We start from the raw sequence: 20346 nt of genomic DNA, 5'->3' as shown, positions 1-20346 counted from the left end.
AAGGTCAGCTGATTGGCAACCTTAATGAAATCTGCAAAGTCCCTTCTCCCAGTATCTAGATCAGTGCCTGAAGGAATAACCAGATGCGCTCTTGGGAGCACAGCTTTAGAATTCTGCCTCCCACAGGAGGTGAGGGAGGATGAGCTGCTGCCAGCGAAGTGGGAGCCTATGAGCTGAAAGTCCACACTGCTGGCTTCAGTTGTGTTTTTGCAGTAGGCGTCAAGATCATGTGATAAATAGAGACCCTGCTAAGTGGACATTTTCAGCTGCTTATACTGAAAACTATATAAAGTTAAAAAGTTTATTTCCATAAGGGAGTGGTCCATTCAAATTATGCAGTGTCTCTTGGACTTGTCAATGACTAGGATTATGATGAGGATCAAACGTTTTGGTTTCAGGATTCTTTTACACTTTTTTTTTTTTTTTTTTGAGTCAGGGTCTCACTCTGTTGACCAGGCTGGAATGCAGTGGCAGTGTTAACAGTAGGTAGCTAGTCAGGCATAAGCAGGGCAGAAACAGCGGCCCCTAAGCCTTTGCCGCCTCAGGTGATGCCAGCTGACCCTCAGGTGATTGGGTCAGGCAGTTTTTAACTGTTACCCTAAAATAGTTGGTCACAGCTGGTGCCAGGGAAGGGCAGGCTCCCAATAGATAGAAAACACCTGAAACTGGTGATGAGCAGCTTCCCAACAAGAGCTCAGGAGTGGGGCAGGTGGGCTCAAGCATGCGCATTAAGAGGCAAAATGGCGTCATCTAACCGGAATGCTAGACTGGTAAGGGAAGAAGGCCTCAAGTGAACATGTGTAGAACTCAGTGTGTTTACTAAACACACTGCCCTGCTCCTCTCCCAAGTGCAGGCAGGCCACTGCGCATGCGACAGCCCTCGCCAGGGGCATAATCAGGGGAGAAGTAACACAGGACCCTGGAAGTACGCCAACATATAAAACTGCAAGTTTAAAGGCCCAGCCCTCATTGGCTCTCTCGTTGCCTGCTTGGTCCTCCTCCAAGTGCACTTTTCTTTCATTCCTGCTCTAAAGCTTATTTTTAGTTTTAGTTTTTGAGACGGAGTCTTCCTCTGTCACCCAGGCTGGGGTGTAGCGACGTGATCTCGGTTCACTGCAACCTCTGCCTCCCTGGTTCAAGCGATTCTCTTGCCTCAGCCTCCCGAATAGCTGGGATTACAGGCTCCTGCCACTACACCCGGCTAATTTTTTTGCGTTTTTAGTAGAGACAGGGTTTCACCATGTTGGCCAGGCTGGTTTCAAACTCCTAATCTCAAGTGATCCGCCCACCTTGGCCTCCCAAAGTGCTGGGATTAAAGGTGTGAGCCACTGCACCTGGCCTAAAGATTTTTAACCAATCTTCACTCCTGTTCTAAAACTTGCCTTGGTCTCTCCTTCTGCATTACGCTCCTCAGTCGAATTCTTTCTTCTGAGGAGGTGAGAACTGAGGCTGTTGCAGACCCGTACAGATTCAACGCAAGTAACAGCATGGTCATGGCTCACTGCAGCCTCAAACCCCTGGGCTCAAGGGATCCTCCTGCCTCAGCTTCCCAAGTAGGTAAGACTATAGGCACAGATCCCCATGCCCTGCTAATTAAATTTTTTTTTTTTGTAGAGACAGAGTCTCACTTTGTTGCCCAGACTGGTCTCGAACTCCTAGGCTCAAGCGATACTCCTGCCTCAGCCTCCCAAAGTGCTGGGGTTACAGGCATGACCCACTGTGCCTAGCCACAGCATGTTCTGGAATATGAAGATCTGGCCACACAGATATGTAGTTGGAAAAGAGTAGTATTTTAATTGCCTTTCACAAAACTGGATATTCTTCAATATTACACCAAAACCAAGCAAGTGATAGACTAAATACACTTTCTTCTGTCACACTGGTCCATCTTGCATTTTGAAAAGGTCTTATAACCTGTGCATGACACTGTAACATCATATGCATATTTGGCAAATATTGGTCTAGTGAGCAGATCTTCCAGTTGTTGACACATTTCATTATGCAACGTCAAAGATTCATCCTTTATTATTAAGAAAGTGTCTTGCTCTGTCATTCAGGCTGGATTGTAGTGGTGTGATCATGGCTCACTGCACCCTCAACCTCCTGGGCTCAAAAGGATCCTCCCACTTTAGTCTCCCAAGTAGCTGGGACCACACGAGCATGCCACCAGGCCCAGCTAACTTATTTTTGGTAGAGACAGGGTCTGTGTTGCCCAGGCTGGTCTCTAACTCCTGGGCTACAGTGATCCTCTTGCCTCAGCCTCCCGAAGTGCTGGGATTACAGGCGTGAGCCACTGCGCCTGGCCAAAAAAATGATTTTCTTTTTGAAAGTGTATGATGCCGCTGCCTGACTCACACTAAGCTGTGGTTTTAATGGTCATTGCTTTTGCACCATCAGTGCAAATGTCAACACAGTGAAAAACGCAGTAAGTTTAGTGTAGGAAAATACATCTGACCTCGTGGGCCCCTCGAAAGGGCCCTGGACCCCAAGGGATCCATGGAGCAGACTTTGAAAACCAGTTTTAATGTACATAAACCGTTTAGAGCAGTGATAGGGCACACACATTTACATCTTTACTACTTTGTCCTGTTTTCCCCACTTTTCTTGCCCTGCAACACTTTCTCGGGCATTTGCCTTTGGTCCCCGCTTTTCTGGTGCTTTTAGATGACCCCGTCCTGCCAAGGCTGCCTGCAAGAAACACCTACGTTGGAGAAACTTCTCCATGCTTACAAATTACTGATTAGTCAATTACTACCATGTCACCTTCCTCTGGCCCCCCAACCCCTAATCTGTTGCAGCTGTTTCACCTACAAAAAGAAAATGAGATTCAAGAAATTCAGTCCCATGTAAAAGAAAGACGGGCCTCTCAGCCCTCCCAGTGGCATTTGTGCTTCACAGCAGCTGCTTACAGAGTTGACCCTCATCTGAATTCAACCAACCTCAGGTTGAGAACACTCAGGGAAAAAAATTGCATCTGTACTGAACATGTAGATTTTTCTTGTCATTACTTCCTAAATACAGTATATTTACATATCATTTACCTTAGGTATTATGAATAATGAGATGATTTAAAGTATACAGGAAGATGTATGTTATATGCAAATACCACACTATTTTTATCAGGGACTTGAGCATCCATGAAATTTGGCACCTGCAGGACATCCTGGAACCACCCCCACATGGAGATTGAGTAGGCTGAAATTAAAAACACGACATTCAACAAACCTCCAATGAATCCAGCACGTGTAGAAATTGGGAACCAGCAGTAAAACATGGGGACTTACATGGGAATCTAGCCTTTGGGTCACGCACCCTAAGTTGCTTTTGCTCCACATGGGGAAGGAGAGGGTGTGGCCAAAGTACCAGCAAAATCAAACTTGAGTGATTTGGAATGTGGAAGATAAAATACATCACCTGGAAGAGGTTTAGTACAAATCAACAAATGAAACTCATTAAACATGAAAGGCTTGTAAAACATCTCTAAGTTTCTCTGTTCATTGACCAGTTTCTCAACCACAAAAAAACACCAGGAATGTCTGTGAGGTTCAATTTTGGAAAGGGGGATTGGTTTATGGCTCTTCTGATACAACCACGGACCCCTCAGATAAGACTCTGGTCCAAAGAAGGCTGCCGTATGTTCTCTGTAGGCTAGAATCAGTCCTTGTAAATAAACTCAGTTTAACGCTTTCAATACTTAACTGCCTAGTTCCATATAAACGTGAAAATTAGGAAGAATGCAATTATTAGCACACATTCCTAAATCCACAGGAGTTATTTAGCAAAACATCCAATGTTTGTACAGAGAAATGAATGTACAGAGAAAATGAATGTACAGAGAAAACACAATGACCCAATAGTTACGACTGGGAAATCTCCAGGTTCACATGAGAGGGTAACCCAAATTAATCACTTAAGCAAATTTAGACAAGAGTTACCACTTCCTAATTCTAGGGAATCTGACTAGTTATGGTGGCATAACTAGTGATAAAGTTCATCACGTTGAGCTTTATCATCACGATGCTCTTTAAGAAACACTATTTTAGAAAATCTAGAGAATCACAAGCAAATAGCAGAATAGGGTAGGGGATGAGCTGGGCCACTCTGGGGTCAGACTGCCTGGGATTGACCTGGCTCTACTACTTGCTGGTGGTGAGATGCTGGCAAATTATTAGTACTCACCTGTAAGATGTGAGCAGTAGGAAAGGGTATCTGCCTCACTGGGTTGTGTCGAGTTCTCAGAGCATGTCTTGGCCCAACACTGTTAGCCAGTACTACTTTAGTAAGCACAATTAATTTCAGTCACTCTATCTGAACATGGTAACTGCAAGATTTCTCCCTTATTTCCTGTAATTTACTTTAACCTCCACTTACCGTGTCCCTCTGATAGGAAAACAAGTGGGTTCTGAACTGCCCTAAGCCTGTGCTGGTGGTCAGCTCTGCACATGCTGCTTCTGATTCTGCACATAAGCTGTGTTCAGGGTGGGGCCAGGGCCAGAGGAAAGCAAAGGCTCACATGGGTCTCCATCAGCTCTAAACAATATCCTCGGTTAGGCTGTGAGCAACCTAGTAACAGCACTTAAGGCATCCCGTAATTCTGTGGTGGACCCTCTACAAAGGGCCCACCCATTTAGATAGGAAGAGGATCAAGCCCATATTCCTCTCAATACGAAAGTGCATCTTGAGAGCTCATGTTTAAGCTGTTAAAATAGTCCCTACAGCTTATTTTGAGGGGGAAAAAAAATCCACCCAAACCCCTTCAATTAAGGCAGCATTTAATTACTGTTACAATAAATGTTTCTTAAACCTGAAGAGAAGATAAAGGTTGTTTAAACAGATTCTTTTAATACAATGAATACAAAAGCATGTTGAGATAGTACCCCAATTACACGGCTTTGAACAAGTGAAACTATGGTTACCAAACAGCTATTTTTATTATAGCATCTACAGTGTCTGGAAAAGGATGTAACAATAAATAACTGTAGACACATCACAACACATCCATTTACTTAATCAGAGAAGTGGATCTTACTACATAGTATTCTCAGTGTCTTCATTCTTCAGATTCTCCAGGCTTACGAATGTCATCAATCTTCAAAATCATTCTAACCATTTGTGTTGCAAGAGATATCTGCTGCTTTTTGCCAATCAAGGTTTCTATGACATGCTGTTGCTTCATATCTGAAAAATACAAGGAAATTGATTATCCTAAAATAGCATACAATAAACTATCAATAACCAGCTCTACTTTCTGGTTTATGGAATCACAGTAAGACTTAAGAAATACAAGCTCCTGGAAGCCAAGCAGGAGGCCACTAATTTCAGTTCTATTTCATTTTCAGATGAATGTAATTTCATTATTTCCAATGACACTCTGGAACTCGAACCTGGTAGAGAGAGCTGTTGAGAGGGGGCTTTCTTCAATGACTAGCTACAGGATGAAAATTTTCAGTAACATCTTATCCCACAAAGTAACCATACCCTAACTTAGGAAATCTAAAGTAAGTGAATCCGACCATAGCTGAAATGTAAGATATTTCCAAGAAAGATCTAGAAATGCTAATTTGTTTTTGGAGACAGGTGTCACCCAGGTTGGAGTATAATAGTGTGATCTCGGCTCACCACAACCTCTGCCTCGCCTCAGCCTCCTGAGTAGCTGGAATTACAGGCATCCGCTACCAGGCCCAGCTAATTTTTATATTTTCAGTAGAGATGCTGTTTCACCATGTTGGTCAGGCTGGTGTCAAACTCCTGACCTCAGGTGATCCACCCAGCTTGGCGTCCTAAAGTGCTGGGATTACAGGCATGAATCACTGAGCCCGGCCCTAGAAATGCTAAATTTGAGCACAACCAAGCATTCAAGTTAGAAACATTACATATTTGCCTCACAAAGAGTTGCTATTATTGAAACTCTTGGGATATGAGCATGGAAAGCAGAATGTACCACCTATACTTTTAAGCAAAAACAAACTGTCACATTCTGTGGATGGATTACAGACATGGCCTGATTCAGTACAGAAATGCCTGGGACCACTGTTTCAACAAGCTACAGTCACCGTATCTTTTTGGGAGCTGGGCTACAGAGGTTATAGTATTACATTTAGAAAACACTCCACAGTGTGCTGGATTAACCACATAGTGAACTGTGAACTAAAGCCCACTTCAGAGCTGTTTTATACGCTGTCCACTGAGACAGACATTTGTGTAAAAACAGCAATATGGCATTACTTCCCAAAAACCAGAGATTAAAACCTAAGTCATCTTTGGTGATAGTACCATATGTAGTTTACTGTTACTAAAATGAGTCTTATGTTGCTAGGTCTAGTAGTCTAACCAATTCCTATGGCAATCAATCAAACATTCTAAAATCCAGGATTTGAAGACCTGAAGTGGGTTTACATATTTAAAAAGATACCATCATCTCACAGTACACACAGTGGATGATTATTCAGTTTAAATCAGACACCCCACGCAGAGGTGTGACAGCTCCTCACCATTTGTCCCCTTGTGCAAACAGTCGATGCCAAGAGCAGGGTTCATCTCCTTCACCTGTCTGGCTCGGACTTCGGTCATCGTCTGGATGGGATTCATGCCACTGTTTTCAGAGAGGGCCATGGGGATGACCTCCAGCGCGTCGGCAAACGCTCTCATGGCGTACTGTTCTAAAGTGGGGCACTGGAAAGGTGCGGAGGTATGGTAAGTGCACTTGGCAAAACAAAACAACCCAGCAGCACCTTGAAAACACACTGTATCACATACTTGGAAAAGTCAGCTCACAAAGACTTTTAAGAATAGGCTGTCTCTCACACCAACATGGCACAAGTATACATATGTAACAAACCTGCACGTTATGCACATGTACCCTAGAACTTAATTTAAAAAAAAAAAAAAAAAAGAATAGGCTGTCTCTGTTTCTGTATCTATCAGAATATTATAATGTCACTACAGAATACGGGCAGAGGGTATACATACATGAGAGATGTCTCAAAATACAGCAGCTCTTACGACTTATCTTTAAGTTATACTACTAATTTTGAATTTCACATAACATTAAAAGACCAGAGATTTATTATTTTAAGAATGAACTCGCTGAAAACAGCTGAGAAATGCTAGTTTATGGTAACCTGAATCTGAATACAGGAACATGGGAATTAACTTAGATTAAAACACCTGTCACCTACACACAGCTCACGATGCTTTTGTTCGTTTTGCATCCAGCACCTCGCTGTTCTGCAGCCTCACAGCCTCCACTATCGGCGAGGCCCGAGTCTTTCACTAAGTCTGCACATATCCCTTACCTTATCCGCCTCTTGGCTAACTGCCAGGGCACAGGATATCTCAGCAGCCCCTCCTCCATACACCACACGATTATCACGGATGAGGTTCCGGATGACACACAATGCATCATGAAGGGATCGTTTCGCCTCCTCAATGATCTAAGGAAAACAGCTTTGCCTAAATTAATGTGATCAAGATCTATTCAATTTAGAGGCAAGTATCTGGCACCTTTTTAAAGACAGACAGGCTGTGCTCTAATATTTAGATGGCCTCCACTATCGGATGATCTGTATCTTTCTAGCTTTCCTTCCTGTAACGTAGTTAATAAAATTCAAGAGGCAGAGGTGGCCAGTGACTCGTTCTAGGATACACGGTTAAGCAAGAGTCAAAAACCAACAAACCTCACAAAGATTTATCACAATGTGCTACAACTCATTCTCAAAGAACAGAGATCATCGATGGTTATTCACTTGGGTTCCCTTTTTCTACCTTAAGGACAGATGTAAGTCATCCTTGGGAATACCATATTGTAATTTGTTATTAAAATGAATCTTATGTTGCTAGGACTAGCAGTTTAACCAACCCCTAAGGTAATTGTACCCAACATTCTAAAATCCAAGACTTGAATATTTAAACTGTGTTTAAGTATTTAAAAAGATATAAAAATCTCATAGTGTATATTGTACACTATAAGGACAGCAGAAAGGCAAATGTGCCTCGTGAAATTAACCATGATACATCATTGTTTGAGAAACATGATTATTTTTCTTAGGGTGACTGTGTCTCTGTTAAATATATACAGACAAAAAAACCAGACCATGAAGCAAAATAAGCAATAGTATAGGACAAATAGTTGAATTCTCACCATCTTATTTCCTCCTCTAATAAAAATGGTTACAGCTCTGGAGTTCTTACACTGCTCGATGACCAGCATTTTATCCTTAGTTGTCCCAAATGAGATCTCCTGTACAAGACCAGCAAAGCCCAGCTTCTCGGCTGTGAGCTCTGAGAACCTGGGGACGATGCGACCTCCTGTAGCGATGGCAATCAGCTAATCGGGGTGGTCAGGGAGAAGGACGAAGACAGTACTGGTGAAGTTAACTTTCAAAACCGGGCACAAATGAGCAAAACTTGATCTAAGACCACCTTGTTCACTAGAATTGCTGCCCCACTTTGACCAAAACATCTTCAGTTCAACCCAAAGCACCTTGTTAGGTAACAAGGCTCTTGAGGAGCTGGGCGTCTTGATCTGGGGCTTTGGTGCTGCCCGGATCTATCACCCTGCGCCCGTCCCCTAAGCTCATGCCCTCATCTCCCCTCTGCGCAGCCCTCCCTCTCTCTGGGAACCCAGCCTGCATGTTCCTTGCACTGTGCTGCAGTGAGAACCACCAAGGCAGCATTGCCCGGGACTGCCGTTAGTATCTGGATGAGACCAGGTCTTCCAGCCTTAGTAAGTCAATGACAGGGCCAAGTGAGACAACACAGGGAGAGAATTTCAACATGCCAGGGAACACCAGAAACACACAGCACTGTTAACCAAACAGTAACAAAGATTCCAGTGCTTTCCTCTCTCCCAGCTCACCCTCCCCTCATCTCCCAGCCTTGGTATGATGCAGTTATTTAAGGCAGGGCTATCAAAACACCCCTCAACACATAAGCTGAACCCCTACATCTCAAAGTCTCTTCATGTGGAGCAACCTACCTCAATTTCAGGTCCTCCTACCCAGCGAACCGCAGGCAAGTTGTTCTGAAGAAGTAAGTGATTTGCTTCATCATCAAAACCCCACTGACAAATTGCTAGGTTAGCACCAGTCTCTTTAATCTGGGAAAAGAAACACCGCAATCGTATTAAGAGAAAGTGGGTATTTATTCTTCGCTATAATGTTTGAAAAAAGGAGAGGCACAATTGGGTGTAAGGCATGTGCACTTGAACACAAAACCAAAGGAAAGAGAAGGAAGGAAACAGACAAGTGTCCACTTTTCTGTCAGTTCCAAATTCTAAATAGTGAGTATTTTATCAATGGGGATCACCTCATTGTCTAAAGATGCTTTAAAAACCGCAAGTAGTAATTCATGCTGAACCCTATTGTTAAAACGATGCGAAGTCAACAGAAATGTCAACAAACAAAGCTAATACCCTTTCCAACCACGGGGGAAATGGCTAACAGCTCTGTCCTGTCACCAATACCTACGGAGTAGTTTCATCTGAGTATGTTTTAAACACACAATGCTATGAACCACTTGCAACCTGCCCATCTCACTTGGATGGACAATCCTCAGTGGATCCATAGATACAAACTAAATCAGGTGCCCACAGAGGCGACCCTGCTTCCCGTAAGGAGCACCCTCACCTCGACCTGCAAAGGGCAAAGTGACTTTTCCCAAATAGGAGGGAAACGATCCGGCTGCCCACCCCACCTCTGGTGCTCACCTGGGACTACCACACCATGCCCCACAACTCTCACCTACCTGTCTCCATCAGGCCTCCCAGACCACCTGCTACTGCCTGGCTCTCCCTCTCTTCCTTCCCTGACCCTCTGAACTCAGTCCAGAACAGCAGCCTCCTTATACAACCCCTGAAAACCAGCCTGCACCTGCAACCCTCCTCAGATGGCAGCTGCTTTCCCTCTCATGTGCTCAAAACAGGAGAGGGGTCCTTCTTGCTCCTCAGTCACCTACAATGTTCCTCTTTGGGTCCCTGCCTCTCATTCTGTAACATTTTTAGCATCTAGCCCCATCCCCCTTCCTTTCTCATTCTCAGCAACCTGCGCCTCACCAGCATGATCCAGTAACATCCCTGGCCTCTCAGTTTATCTCTGACCTGCCAGCGCAGCTGAGCCACCATTCTCATGACCACTGATGGCCTTTTATGCATAAGCTCCTGCCAGCATGCTCCAATCCCTGAGGGTGGCTGCTCCTTGTAGAAGCCAACACGTTCCTAGCTCAACAGCATCCCCTTCTGTCCTCAGCCTGGAACGCTCCTCCCCTAGGGGCGCTGCTCTCACTCAATGTTGGCCTCTCCTTACAGGTCACGTCTTCTGACCAGTGTCTGTAATGGAGCTGTACCCATCTTTCCCCTATTTGTGCCTCAAGAGCACAAGCTTGGCTTCATTCCCTGCTGTACTTTTAATGCCTACAACAGAGCCTGGTACGTTGTAGGCACAAAGAACTGTATCATCAATGAGTAAGTACAATGACTTTCCCAGGAACAGACATGAAAATCATCTCTAGTTGGTTTGCTATGATAAATAATGCTCTAACCAACACGTTCCTGTCTTCTTGAGTACCGGTGTTTTCAACTCCCAAGGACACAGCCCCCAAAGAGGAGTTGGTAGGTCAGAGAGAAAGCACACCTATGCTAAGGTATTCATAACCCAAACTAGACTTAACCGAGCGAAGAACTGGGATTACTCTAAGTGCATTCTGGTTTAACTCCAGTTACTCATTAACTCTTGTCTAAAATGTATAGTCAGAAATCTAAAGGTAAGCTACATTCAATTTGTCCAGTAGAGCAAATATAATATGTACAATTGAAAACATGGCTTTAGGTAACAGGGTCACTTCTTTCAGGACCCTGAACATACTACCTTTCGAGACAGAGTCTCGGTCTGTCACCCAGGCTGGAGTGTAATGGTGCGATCTCAGCTTGCTGCAACCTCTGCCTCTTGGGTTCAAGCGATTCACCTTTCTCAGCCTCCCGAGTAGCTGGGACTATAGGTGCCTGCCACCACGCCTGGCTAATTTTTTGCATTTTTAGTAGAGATGCGGTTTCACCGTGTTGGCCAGGACGGTCTCGATGACCTCATGATCAGCCTGCCTTGGCCTCCCAAAGTGCTGGGATTACAGGCGTGAGCCACCACACCCTGCCTGAACACGCTACCATTTTAAGACAAAATCAGAATTCTTCCCTGTTTATGCTTTTCTATGTGATTTTTTTTCTGTGTATGTTTTAGAACTGAAGAAAGACTACACATATTTACTAACCAAACCTAACTAATTGTACCCTTTGGGAGTTTAAATTCCACTGAGGACTCTGGTAAGTCTTACTTGTTGAATCATCTCTTCAAATTTCTCCTTTTCGTATTTCTGAAGGGCTTTATAATCTTCAACAGACGTCACATCCAGCTTATGCTTTGTTTTTGGTTTGGGTGGTTCAAATGGACATGTGAGAATTGCAATCTTAGCATCTTCCACTTTCTATGGGGGAACATAAAGACATTTTAATTGGTGGAATTAAGAGTTAACCAACAGTGCGAAGCTGTGAAATGCAATGGCTTACTTTCGGCATCTGTGGGTGACTGAAATCCTTGTCCACAATCACGCCCTTAATCAATTTAGTGTCCTCCAGCCTGCCACCCACTTTGCCTTCTACTTTGATAAGCTCAAAGTCAACATCTCTCCGCTCCATATCTGCTACAGTGAGGACAGCATTCACAGCAATCTCAGCCATCTGTCGGTGACAACTGTTGACCCTGATGAAAACACAAAACAAACTTCACTGGTTTCACAACTACTACAACCAAAGCAGGCCACATGATACAATGTTACTCAAAGATATAAATCAAATGATATTTTAAGTCTTCTAGAAGGGAATGCCACCTCAACCTGCATTTTCAACAGGTTGGGGCAGAGATTCTTAACCTGTGATCCATGAGCCCCAAAGGGGACCGTATACTTTTATGGGGAAAAAAATCACATCTTTATTTTCGCTAACTCTGAAATTTACTATTGCCTTCCATTATGAATGTACTCAAGAAACCACTGTAGTCTGGCATGAACTAAGGTCTTAGAATGCACGACTTCTACAGAATACTGTTACTATTTCACAAGTTCAGAACAGAATGAGAAAGGTAAGTAATCACTCAGGAAAAGTCAGTCTTATATCAATGAAGCGTAGCACTAATCTGGAGGTGAAAGGACTGGACAGGGCTGCTCACTTTCTAAGAATTCACCACAACATCCGTTACAGATGGAGGATGTTACCTTTTTGAAAGCTTTCAAACATGTGAATAGACTGCTCAATAAATTCATTTTAGAGTCAAGAAAAACAACTAGGGAAACCTAGCACTTGAAATAATGTCTGAAATCGTAGATTATCTATAAAAGAGAACCATGAAAGTAAACGTTTTATCTTAAGTAGACGACTTAATACTCGCAAACAGAACGGGGCCAACTTATAAAGCAACAATAGATTTGTACACTTCAAGTAATGATGTTGTCCTCCTTTCATGAGAAAATAGTGTTACACTTATGACAGAGGCTACCCGTAGAGTACTCACTCTCGCCTAGGGAGCTAGTCTCTGCTGAGATCTGTGGTTAGAGGAGGACAGCAGGCGCTGCTGAAGGCTTCTGCCTTAACACAGGCTTTGCTCAGGGGAAAAGGCAACAGAAGCAGACACTTTTCCTACATTTTCTCTGATTACTCTGAGTTGAGAAGACCCCTCCTTCCTTTTTGCTAAAACCACCACAAGCACACAAATGAAAACCTCACTGACTTAATATAATGCCATAAAGCAGCTTACACTGGATTTTTGTTACATTATGGCAACAGACCTCAAGTCTTTGTCATGGTTCATCATCAGTGCACCCCTTGGTTGAGGTTGCCTAGAGTCTCCTGGGGGAGAGCTGTGTCTCAGTGCCCAAAAGACCTGGCAGTAAGCCTGGCAAACGGGTAGTATGCAAACACTGAAAACACCAGAGACAAGTCACTTTCAAGACTCTCTTTACTAAATTGTAATTTTGGATCGGCAATTTGCTGAATAAAAAGGAGAACCCACCCAGTGGCTCCCCAGCAAAGAAATTATAGAAAGTGTTATGAAAATTCACATATCCTGGCCGGGCATGGTGGTTCACGCCTGTAATGCCAGCACTTTGGGAAGCCGAGACGGGCGGATCATGAGGTCAGGAGATCGAGACCATCCTGGCTAACACGGTGAAACCCCATCTCTACTAAAAATACATTAAAAAAAAATGAGCCGGGCGTGGTGGCGGGCGCCTGTAGTCCCAGCTACACGGGAGGCTGAGGCAGGAGAATGGTGTGAACCCGGGAAGTGGAGCTTGCAGTGAGTGGAGATCGCGCCACTGCACTCCAACCTGGGCGACAGAGCAAGGCTCTGTCCCCCCCCCCCCAAAAAAAAAGAAAAAGAAAAAAGAAAATTCACGTATCTTCCAGGTAGGACCCTTTCTAGTTTTTTTNAAGAAAATTCACGTATCTTCCAGGTAGGACCCTTTCTAGTTTTTTTTTTTTTTTTTTGGAGACAGGATCTCACTCTGTTGCTCAAACTGAAGTGCAGTGGCATGATCATGGCTTGCTGCGCCTCAACCTCTCACCTCAGCCTCTGGAGTGCACTATCATGCCTGGCTGGTTTTTTATGTTTTGTAGCAATGGGGTCCCACTATATTGCCCTGGCTGGTCTTGAATTCCTGAGCTCAAGCAGGCTACTGCTTTGGTCTCCTAAAGTGCTGAGATTACAAGTAGGAGCCACTGCACCCAGCCCTGACTGATTTTTAACACAATCTATTCTGCTAAATTAAAATAACTATATTTTGCAAATATTGTCAAGGGGATTTATGCATGAACTTAGAAATTCAGTTCTCAACTACAATACAAAATGCATGTATCTGCATCTACAATAAAAACAAAGCAAAACCAAGTAACTGAAAGAAATCAAATCAACACAAATCCACCAGTGGTCATTTTGTGCTGCCTTTAAGAGATGGCAAACAAGCTGCCTCTACAAATGTGTGATTGTATCGTCTACTGAAACGTACACTTTGGAGCCCAGCGTGGTTTTTGCTGTCTGAATCAGGGGTTCGGTGTCCTTTATGTCAACAAGGACGCTATCACTGATCTTGTCCAGGTGTTCAATAGCAACGCGGGCAGCCTGCTCATAGCCATCAGCTATTCTGATTGGGTGAATGCCTCGGTCTAGCAATTGCTCCGCTTCTTCTAACAAGGCACCAGCCAGGACTGCAAACAAACCAGCAGACAATCAGTTTAGGAAAACAACAAAACTTCACTTTTAGTATAATCAGCACAAGTTAGATGCTGTCATGGAAAGAAAAAGCTTCCAGAATTAAGCTGGAAGTCATCTTAGAGGCAGAAGCTATCTAGTTTTAAAAGAAAGCCTCTTGTTTTGGTTCTAGCAAAGGTCTAATAGGACACGTGTCCCCTTATAGACGAACATTCAACCCTCAGTGATGTAAACAATGTAACTAAAGAATATAATGTAAAAAGAACATTTTTCTAAGAGGTAAAAAGCTATTATGTTTCATGGGCCAAGGTCTATTCGATAAAATTTATCCTGGTGATAAGACTAAAACATTTGTTTATTATTTATTCCCCCCACCCCCATCCTCCTTTCTCCTCATTTTAGGGTCACATAGATGAATTTTGTTTAAATCTACCACTCTCCAAGCGCACCGAGAACAGTGCCTGGCATACAATGGTATCCAATAAATATTTGCTGAATGAATGAATTCAAATTTTATCTGCAGAAAAGAACATTACTGGTATTTTGTCTTCAATTTCCCCAACTTTTTAAAGATTTCAAATCTACAAAAAACAAGGTACAATACTAAAATGAGTACCAGTTTACTTATTAACATTTTGCCACATTTTCTCTACATGTACAAACTGTTTCTGTTCAGCTATTTGAGAATCAGTTGCAGAAACCATGACATGTCACTCCTAAGTATTGAGGCATACAACTGAGAATAAGGGTATTCTCTTACACATATGCAATACAGCGGTCACGCTCAGGAAACTCAGCATTGTAGTACATGATCCATAATCAAATTCCTCCACTTTTCCCAAACCTCTTTTACAGCTTAAAAGACAAACAAAATCAGCGTCCAATCAATCATTACAGATTTCTCTTTGCCTAACAATCCCCAGCCCTCTTTCTATTCTTTTTTAACACTGTCAGTTTTGAAGGTCCCGGGCATTTGTTTTGTAGTGTGTTCTTCAACTTGGATTTGTCTGTCTCCTCAGGCTCTGATTCAGAGACAACAATCTCGGCAGGCATGTTAGCCCTGTGGTCTTAAATGACATCTGTTAAAAGAGAAAGGAAGGATGTTTTGTCTTTTCTTACCAACCACTCCTGTGGTTCCATCTCCAATTTCATCATCCTGAGACTTGGACAGTTCCACCATCAGCTTGGCAATCTGATGATCAACATCCATCATGCTTAAGATGGTGGCCCCGTCATTAGTTACAGTCACATCGCCATCCTTATCCACCATCATCTTATCAAGCCCTAAAAAGACAACATTTAGTAGGCTTTGGGCAAACAACTGGCAACCAGTATCACAAACTATAAAAAAAGACCTCTGCACCCAGCTCTTATCTATGCAATTTATTATATGCAAATATTTCAACATACACAAAATAATAGCTGCATGAAGGCATTTTGAGATTGGCTAATGCAAATGGCAAAAAATTATGGAGCATCATTAAGTATAGTATTAATCTCAAGACAACTATGATTTGGAAAATGCTAATGAAATGATATTAAACATGTTTAAAAAAAAAAAGGCCCGACCTAAAACTACACGCGATTATAACCATGTTTGAGAAACCTGAGATACACGACAAAATTTTCGCTGTGTTAAGGAAGTAAGATGCTGCCCTCAATACTCCACCTTTCTGTAGAGAGGTTTGTATTGACAGTTTTATGATTTAAATCTTTTGCTAAAAACATGGAATGGTGGACTCTTACCATTTGGTCCAAGTGATGTTCTCATTGTATTTGCTACAGCCTTTGCTGCCATTATATGAGACTAATGAAACAAACAGAAAAAGCAAATACTGTTACATACAATTTCAATGGTTAAAAGCACATATCTGATGATTAAAAATCACTTACGATTTAGTTTGTTTTCTAGAAGCTTCTACATTTAAGGGGCAACAGACAAGTCTAAGTATTATAACATTTATAACTCCAGTTTTAATAAGCAATTCTTATATAAAAGAAAAAGAACTAAGTGCTTTGTGTTATCTCACTGAATTTTCAACACATTAATGAGACAGATTCTTTTACCAGCTCATTTACAGCTGAGAACAGGGACAGTATGACCATGACCTTACAGGCCTTGCAAGATCACTGTGCAACACAGTCCTCCCTGAGCATCCATGGGGAACTGGTTCCAGGAGCCCCTGAGGACACCAAAATTTATAGATGCTCAAGTTCCTTGCATCCAGGCTTCTATATCTGTGGGTTCCACATCTGCAGATAAGAAGGGGTCTGTACTCATGAGAAACAGTCCAACTGTAAACATACAACACCTCATTGTCACACTATGATTTACTGGATTTACCGCAGAGTTATAATCTTTTGAGCTGGGTGCGGTGGCTAGCACCTGTAACCCCACCTACTTGGGAGGCTGAGGCAGGATTGCTTGAGGCCAGGAGTTTGAGATCAGCCTGGGAAACATGATGAGACCCCGTTACAAAATAAAAAGAAAAAATGTTCTTGCTTTAAAAATCTTCCTCCACCCACCTGAAAGCCTAATAATTATATTTATAGATCAAAGTTAGTGACTGGCTTTTTTTTTGTTGTTGTTGTTGAGACGGAGTCTTGCTCTGTTGCCCAGGCTGTAGTGCAGTGGCATGATCTTGGCTCACTGCAACCTCCGCCTCCCAGGCTTAAGCGATGCTCCTGCCTCAGCCCCCCAGTAGCTGGGATTACAGGCATGTGCCATCATAACTGGCTCATTTTTTTTTTTTTTGTATTTTTAGTAGAGACAGGATTTTGCCACGTTGGCCAGGCTGGTCTTGAACTCCTGACCTCAGGTGATCCACCTGCCTTGGTCACCCAAAGTGTTGGGATTACAGGCGTGAGCCACCGCGCCTGGCCGGCAACTGGCCCTCTTAAGGAAGGTGAAGTAGCTGTCAAAGCGATAATAAAAAAGTTACCTGGTTTTTTTTTTTCACATTTAGCTACCAAATTGAGTGAAATTATTATTATTATTATTATTTTTAGGAGAAAGCAAGAGGCAGAAAGAAAAGGATGTAAAGAATTTGGCAAATAGGAGAGATCCCAAAATCCCGAGATATATTTTGCTCTACTGCACAGTAAAGTGGAAAAAATCTTTTTCTTCCTTCTGCTAGTTCTGTGTGTTTCCAGAGGGAAAAGTCTAAACATCAAGCCATAATACATACTATGGACAAACAGAATTATGCTGGCTGGCCTGGAAACTCAGCCTGCTCTGTTTTAGATTATACGGTTTTAGAATATGACTCCTTCCTAAGCCAACTAATGCCTGCACTTTTTTTTTCTTTATTTGAGACACAGTCCTGCTCTGTCACCCAGGCTGGAGTGCAGTGGCATGATCTTGGCTCACTGCAACCTCTGCCTCCCAGGTTCCAGTGATTCTTCTGCCTCAGCCTCCTACGCAGCTGGGATTACAGGTGCATGCCACTACACCCGGCTAATTTTTGTATTTTTAGTAGAGACGGGGTTTCACCATGTTGGTCAGGCCGGTCTCGAACTCCTGATCCTGTGATCCACCCGCCTCAGCCTCCCAAAGTGCTGGGATTACAGGCCTGAGCCACCGCGCCTGGTCAATGCCTGCATTTTTAAGGTGAAATATTATACAGCTAAGTGTTAAACAACTGAAGAATCTCAACAAAATACATATTACCTTTAAGGCTCTAAATGACCAGAGAAAAAGAACCATGACCATTACCATCAAAACGTTCAAGTCATGGCCCATACATTTCTTTCACTGTTGCCTTCAATTTCTATATATTTTGGTTCTTCAAGTTAGCTGGACGTTTTATGAGGTCAGGGAGCAAGTGTATATCCCTACACTGCTGAGCCTCAACACTCAAAGGATGCCTACCCACAGCATCCAGAGAGATTTAAACACCCACGTTACTGTCCAAATGAGCTCCCACAGCAAAGAATGATCCGACCTCGAATGTCAATAATGTCAAGCTTGAGAATGCTGCTCTAGACCACTGGCTTTGACTTCGAGAGGTGGCCTTGAACCATGGTGCTGATCTTTGCTTGCAACTGCTCTTTAGAACAATTTCTCAACTGCTCTGGGCCCAAGTCCCCAGTTTTGGAAAAATAACAACTATCTCAGAGTGTGAGACTTCTGGGCACAAATGCATGCAGTTAGAACAAAATGGCTGATGCAAAACAACCTATAGCTTTAGTTATGTTGTTATAATGCGTGTGTGTACTGGATGTTACTTTCCCTGCAGGTCCCTGTAAGTGAAAAATAAAATAGGATACATAATACAAGTAGCTTGAAACCTTTTTCTTTCTAGAAAGGAAACAAATACTGAGTGCCTGCCATGGATCACCCACTGTGCAGCCCCTCTAAGTCACTCCATTGAACATCACTGTCAAGTCTTCAGCTTTATGGAGACGTATCACCTCCACTGGAAAAGGAGGTTCCGAGAGGTTGTGTAACTTGCACTAAGTCAAACAAAGAGTCCATGGGGGAACTGTATTGTTTCTAACTTTGTGTAAGTAAACCTCCAAGACATTAAGTGAACAGGGACACCTGAGACCTGGTTGAATAGTCTATTAGGAATTCACTTTATAACAAACCCTGAAGGCCCTCTCGGAGTGTCCCTTCCTCTGCATTTTCTGTCGACATCTGGTACTCAGATGACCCTTTCTTACCTGCACCCCTGCCCTGGCTTCTTTAACCCCTTTGGTCTTCCTTATTCCCTTCGGTCCATCTCAGGCGTTGCTGCCTGAAGCGCAGCTCTACTTAAATTCTGCTCAAAACCCCCCCAGTGGCTCCCCTTCTTCCCCAAGGATAACGTCGTATTTTCCATGCTGGGCATTCAATAGCTTCAGTGCTCCATTAAAACCGGGTGGCTCTTCCACTCTACAACGTGCCATGCGCATTCTTGCCCAAGCCTTTACTTCTACGTTTCCTCTCCCTAGAATGCTCTCACCCCTGATCTCACGCTGTCCTCCAGCACTACGCTTATCAGAACTCTCTCCATAGCTGTCCTTCTCACCGCACACCGCCTTGCATTACGATTTTGTGCGTCCGTTTTTCACTCTTCGCTATTTTTCCTCAAGGGTGGGCAAAAAAGCACTCAGAAATGAAATACCCTGTAAGTGACCACACCTTTACGAGTGACAAAGAAAACGGAAGGGCCGTCGCGGGTGGACCAGCGCAGGGTTAAGCAGCAGCGCCTTAACCAACAGGTGACGGAGCATCTCCCCGGCGCCTTCCCACGGGAGCGCAGCCCCACGCGGCCGTCAGGCTGGAGGGGCCGGGCGGGGAGGCGGTCCCGCTTCGCTCCCGCGGGCGACCGCACTGAGCGGCCCCGCCCAGCTCCGAAGGGCGCTGGCGGCCCAGCCTGCCTGGCCCCCCCATTCCGAGCCCAAGATTAGGCGCTAGCCTCTCCCGAGCTCAGTGAGCCGGGTGCGCGGCCGGAGACCGCCGGGAGACGGGGATTCTCGACCTTTCCGGGGAGCACATGGCACAGCGGCTCCTAAGCTCGCGCAGGCGCAGAGCCACGGCCTCCGCCGCCTCCCCTCAGCCCACCGCGAAGAGGTCCCTGTGCCATTACCTTAAGGGCCTCAAGTCCCATAAGACGGGACTTGCGGTCCTGATCCTTGATGATGAGAAAAGGGCGCCCATATTCATCGAAGGCGAGGGTCCCCATAGACGCCATGGTGGAGTAGCCGGAGTTACTTTACCCCAACCGGCGGAGACCGCTACGGAAGCGAGAACGCACTTTTCTCTCGCGGGAGGACCCAAAAGCTTGCGCACGCGCAGCACAAGACGCGCGGGACTTATATTTTTAACTGAGACTAATTTCACGCCAGACAGTATCTTCTGGAATCGGCGGCCTTCGGGAACTTCTATTATCCAGGAAGCCGTGGGGGGAGGTTTGAAGACACTTAGTGGAAATCTTAGGACACACAAGTCAAGAGCAGATTGAATTTGTCAGTTTTTATAAATTTTACCATTGAGAGTTTCTGATAGTGGGTACCAAGGAGGAATTCATTGACTTAAAGCATTATTTCTTCATTTCTTCCAACTCCGGCTCCGAGAAGATGGTAGGACCCATTTCCTTTTTTTTTTTTTTTC

The 20346-nt window shown here is 43.9% G+C and overlaps 1 protein-coding gene across 4 annotated transcripts; it reads right to left on the bottom strand.

Annotated features, from left to right (window-relative positions):
- Window positions 1–4755: 4755 nt before the first annotated feature.
- Window positions 4756–20345, bottom strand: CCT5 (chaperonin containing TCP1 subunit 5). 4 transcript variants are annotated; one of them, XM_025387773.1, is made up of 11 exons: window positions 19823–20345; window positions 15996–16056; window positions 15369–15533; window positions 14047–14245; window positions 11555–11747; window positions 11323–11472; window positions 8978–9097; window positions 8141–8326; window positions 7296–7433; window positions 6492–6672; window positions 4756–5178 (listed from the first exon to the last, which is right to left on the bottom strand). In XM_025387773.1, the coding sequence occupies exons 1-11, from the start codon at window positions 19925–19927 to the stop codon at window positions 5051–5053; spliced, it is 1626 nt and encodes a 541-aa protein (XP_025243558.1). In that variant the 5' UTR covers window positions 19928–20345; the 3' UTR covers window positions 4756–5050. The 4 variants fall into 4 exon arrangements, with proteins under 4 accessions (XP_025243558.1, XP_025243559.1, XP_025243560.1 ...); XM_025387774.1 differs by having other exon boundaries at window positions 19375–20333; XM_025387775.1 differs by lacking the exon at window positions 15369–15533 and having other exon boundaries at window positions 19823–20052.
- Window position 20346: the final 1 nt, after the last annotated feature.

This window comes from Theropithecus gelada, chromosome 6, assembly GCF_003255815.1.
Source record: "Theropithecus gelada isolate Dixy chromosome 6, Tgel_1.0, whole genome shotgun sequence".
Classification (NCBI taxonomy): Eukaryota; Metazoa; Chordata; class Mammalia; order Primates; family Cercopithecidae; genus Theropithecus; species Theropithecus gelada.
This window is presented reverse-complemented; position numbering and strand designations above follow the sequence as displayed.

Excerpts from the sequence above, each read along its gene's own strand:
- CCT5 (XM_025387773.1), bottom strand. The coding sequence starts at position 19,927 with ATGGCGTCTATGGGGACCCTCGCCTTCGATGAATATGGGCGCCCTTTT. Across the intron at positions 16,057-19,822 it reads TGGGACTTGAGGCCCTTAAG|TCTCATATAATGGCAGCAAA; the intron begins GTAATGGCACAG and ends TTGTTTCATTAG. Across the intron at positions 11,473-11,554 it reads GTCACCCACAGATGCCGAAA|AAAGTGGAAGATGCTAAGAT; the intron begins GTAAGCCATTGC and ends GTTCCCCCATAG.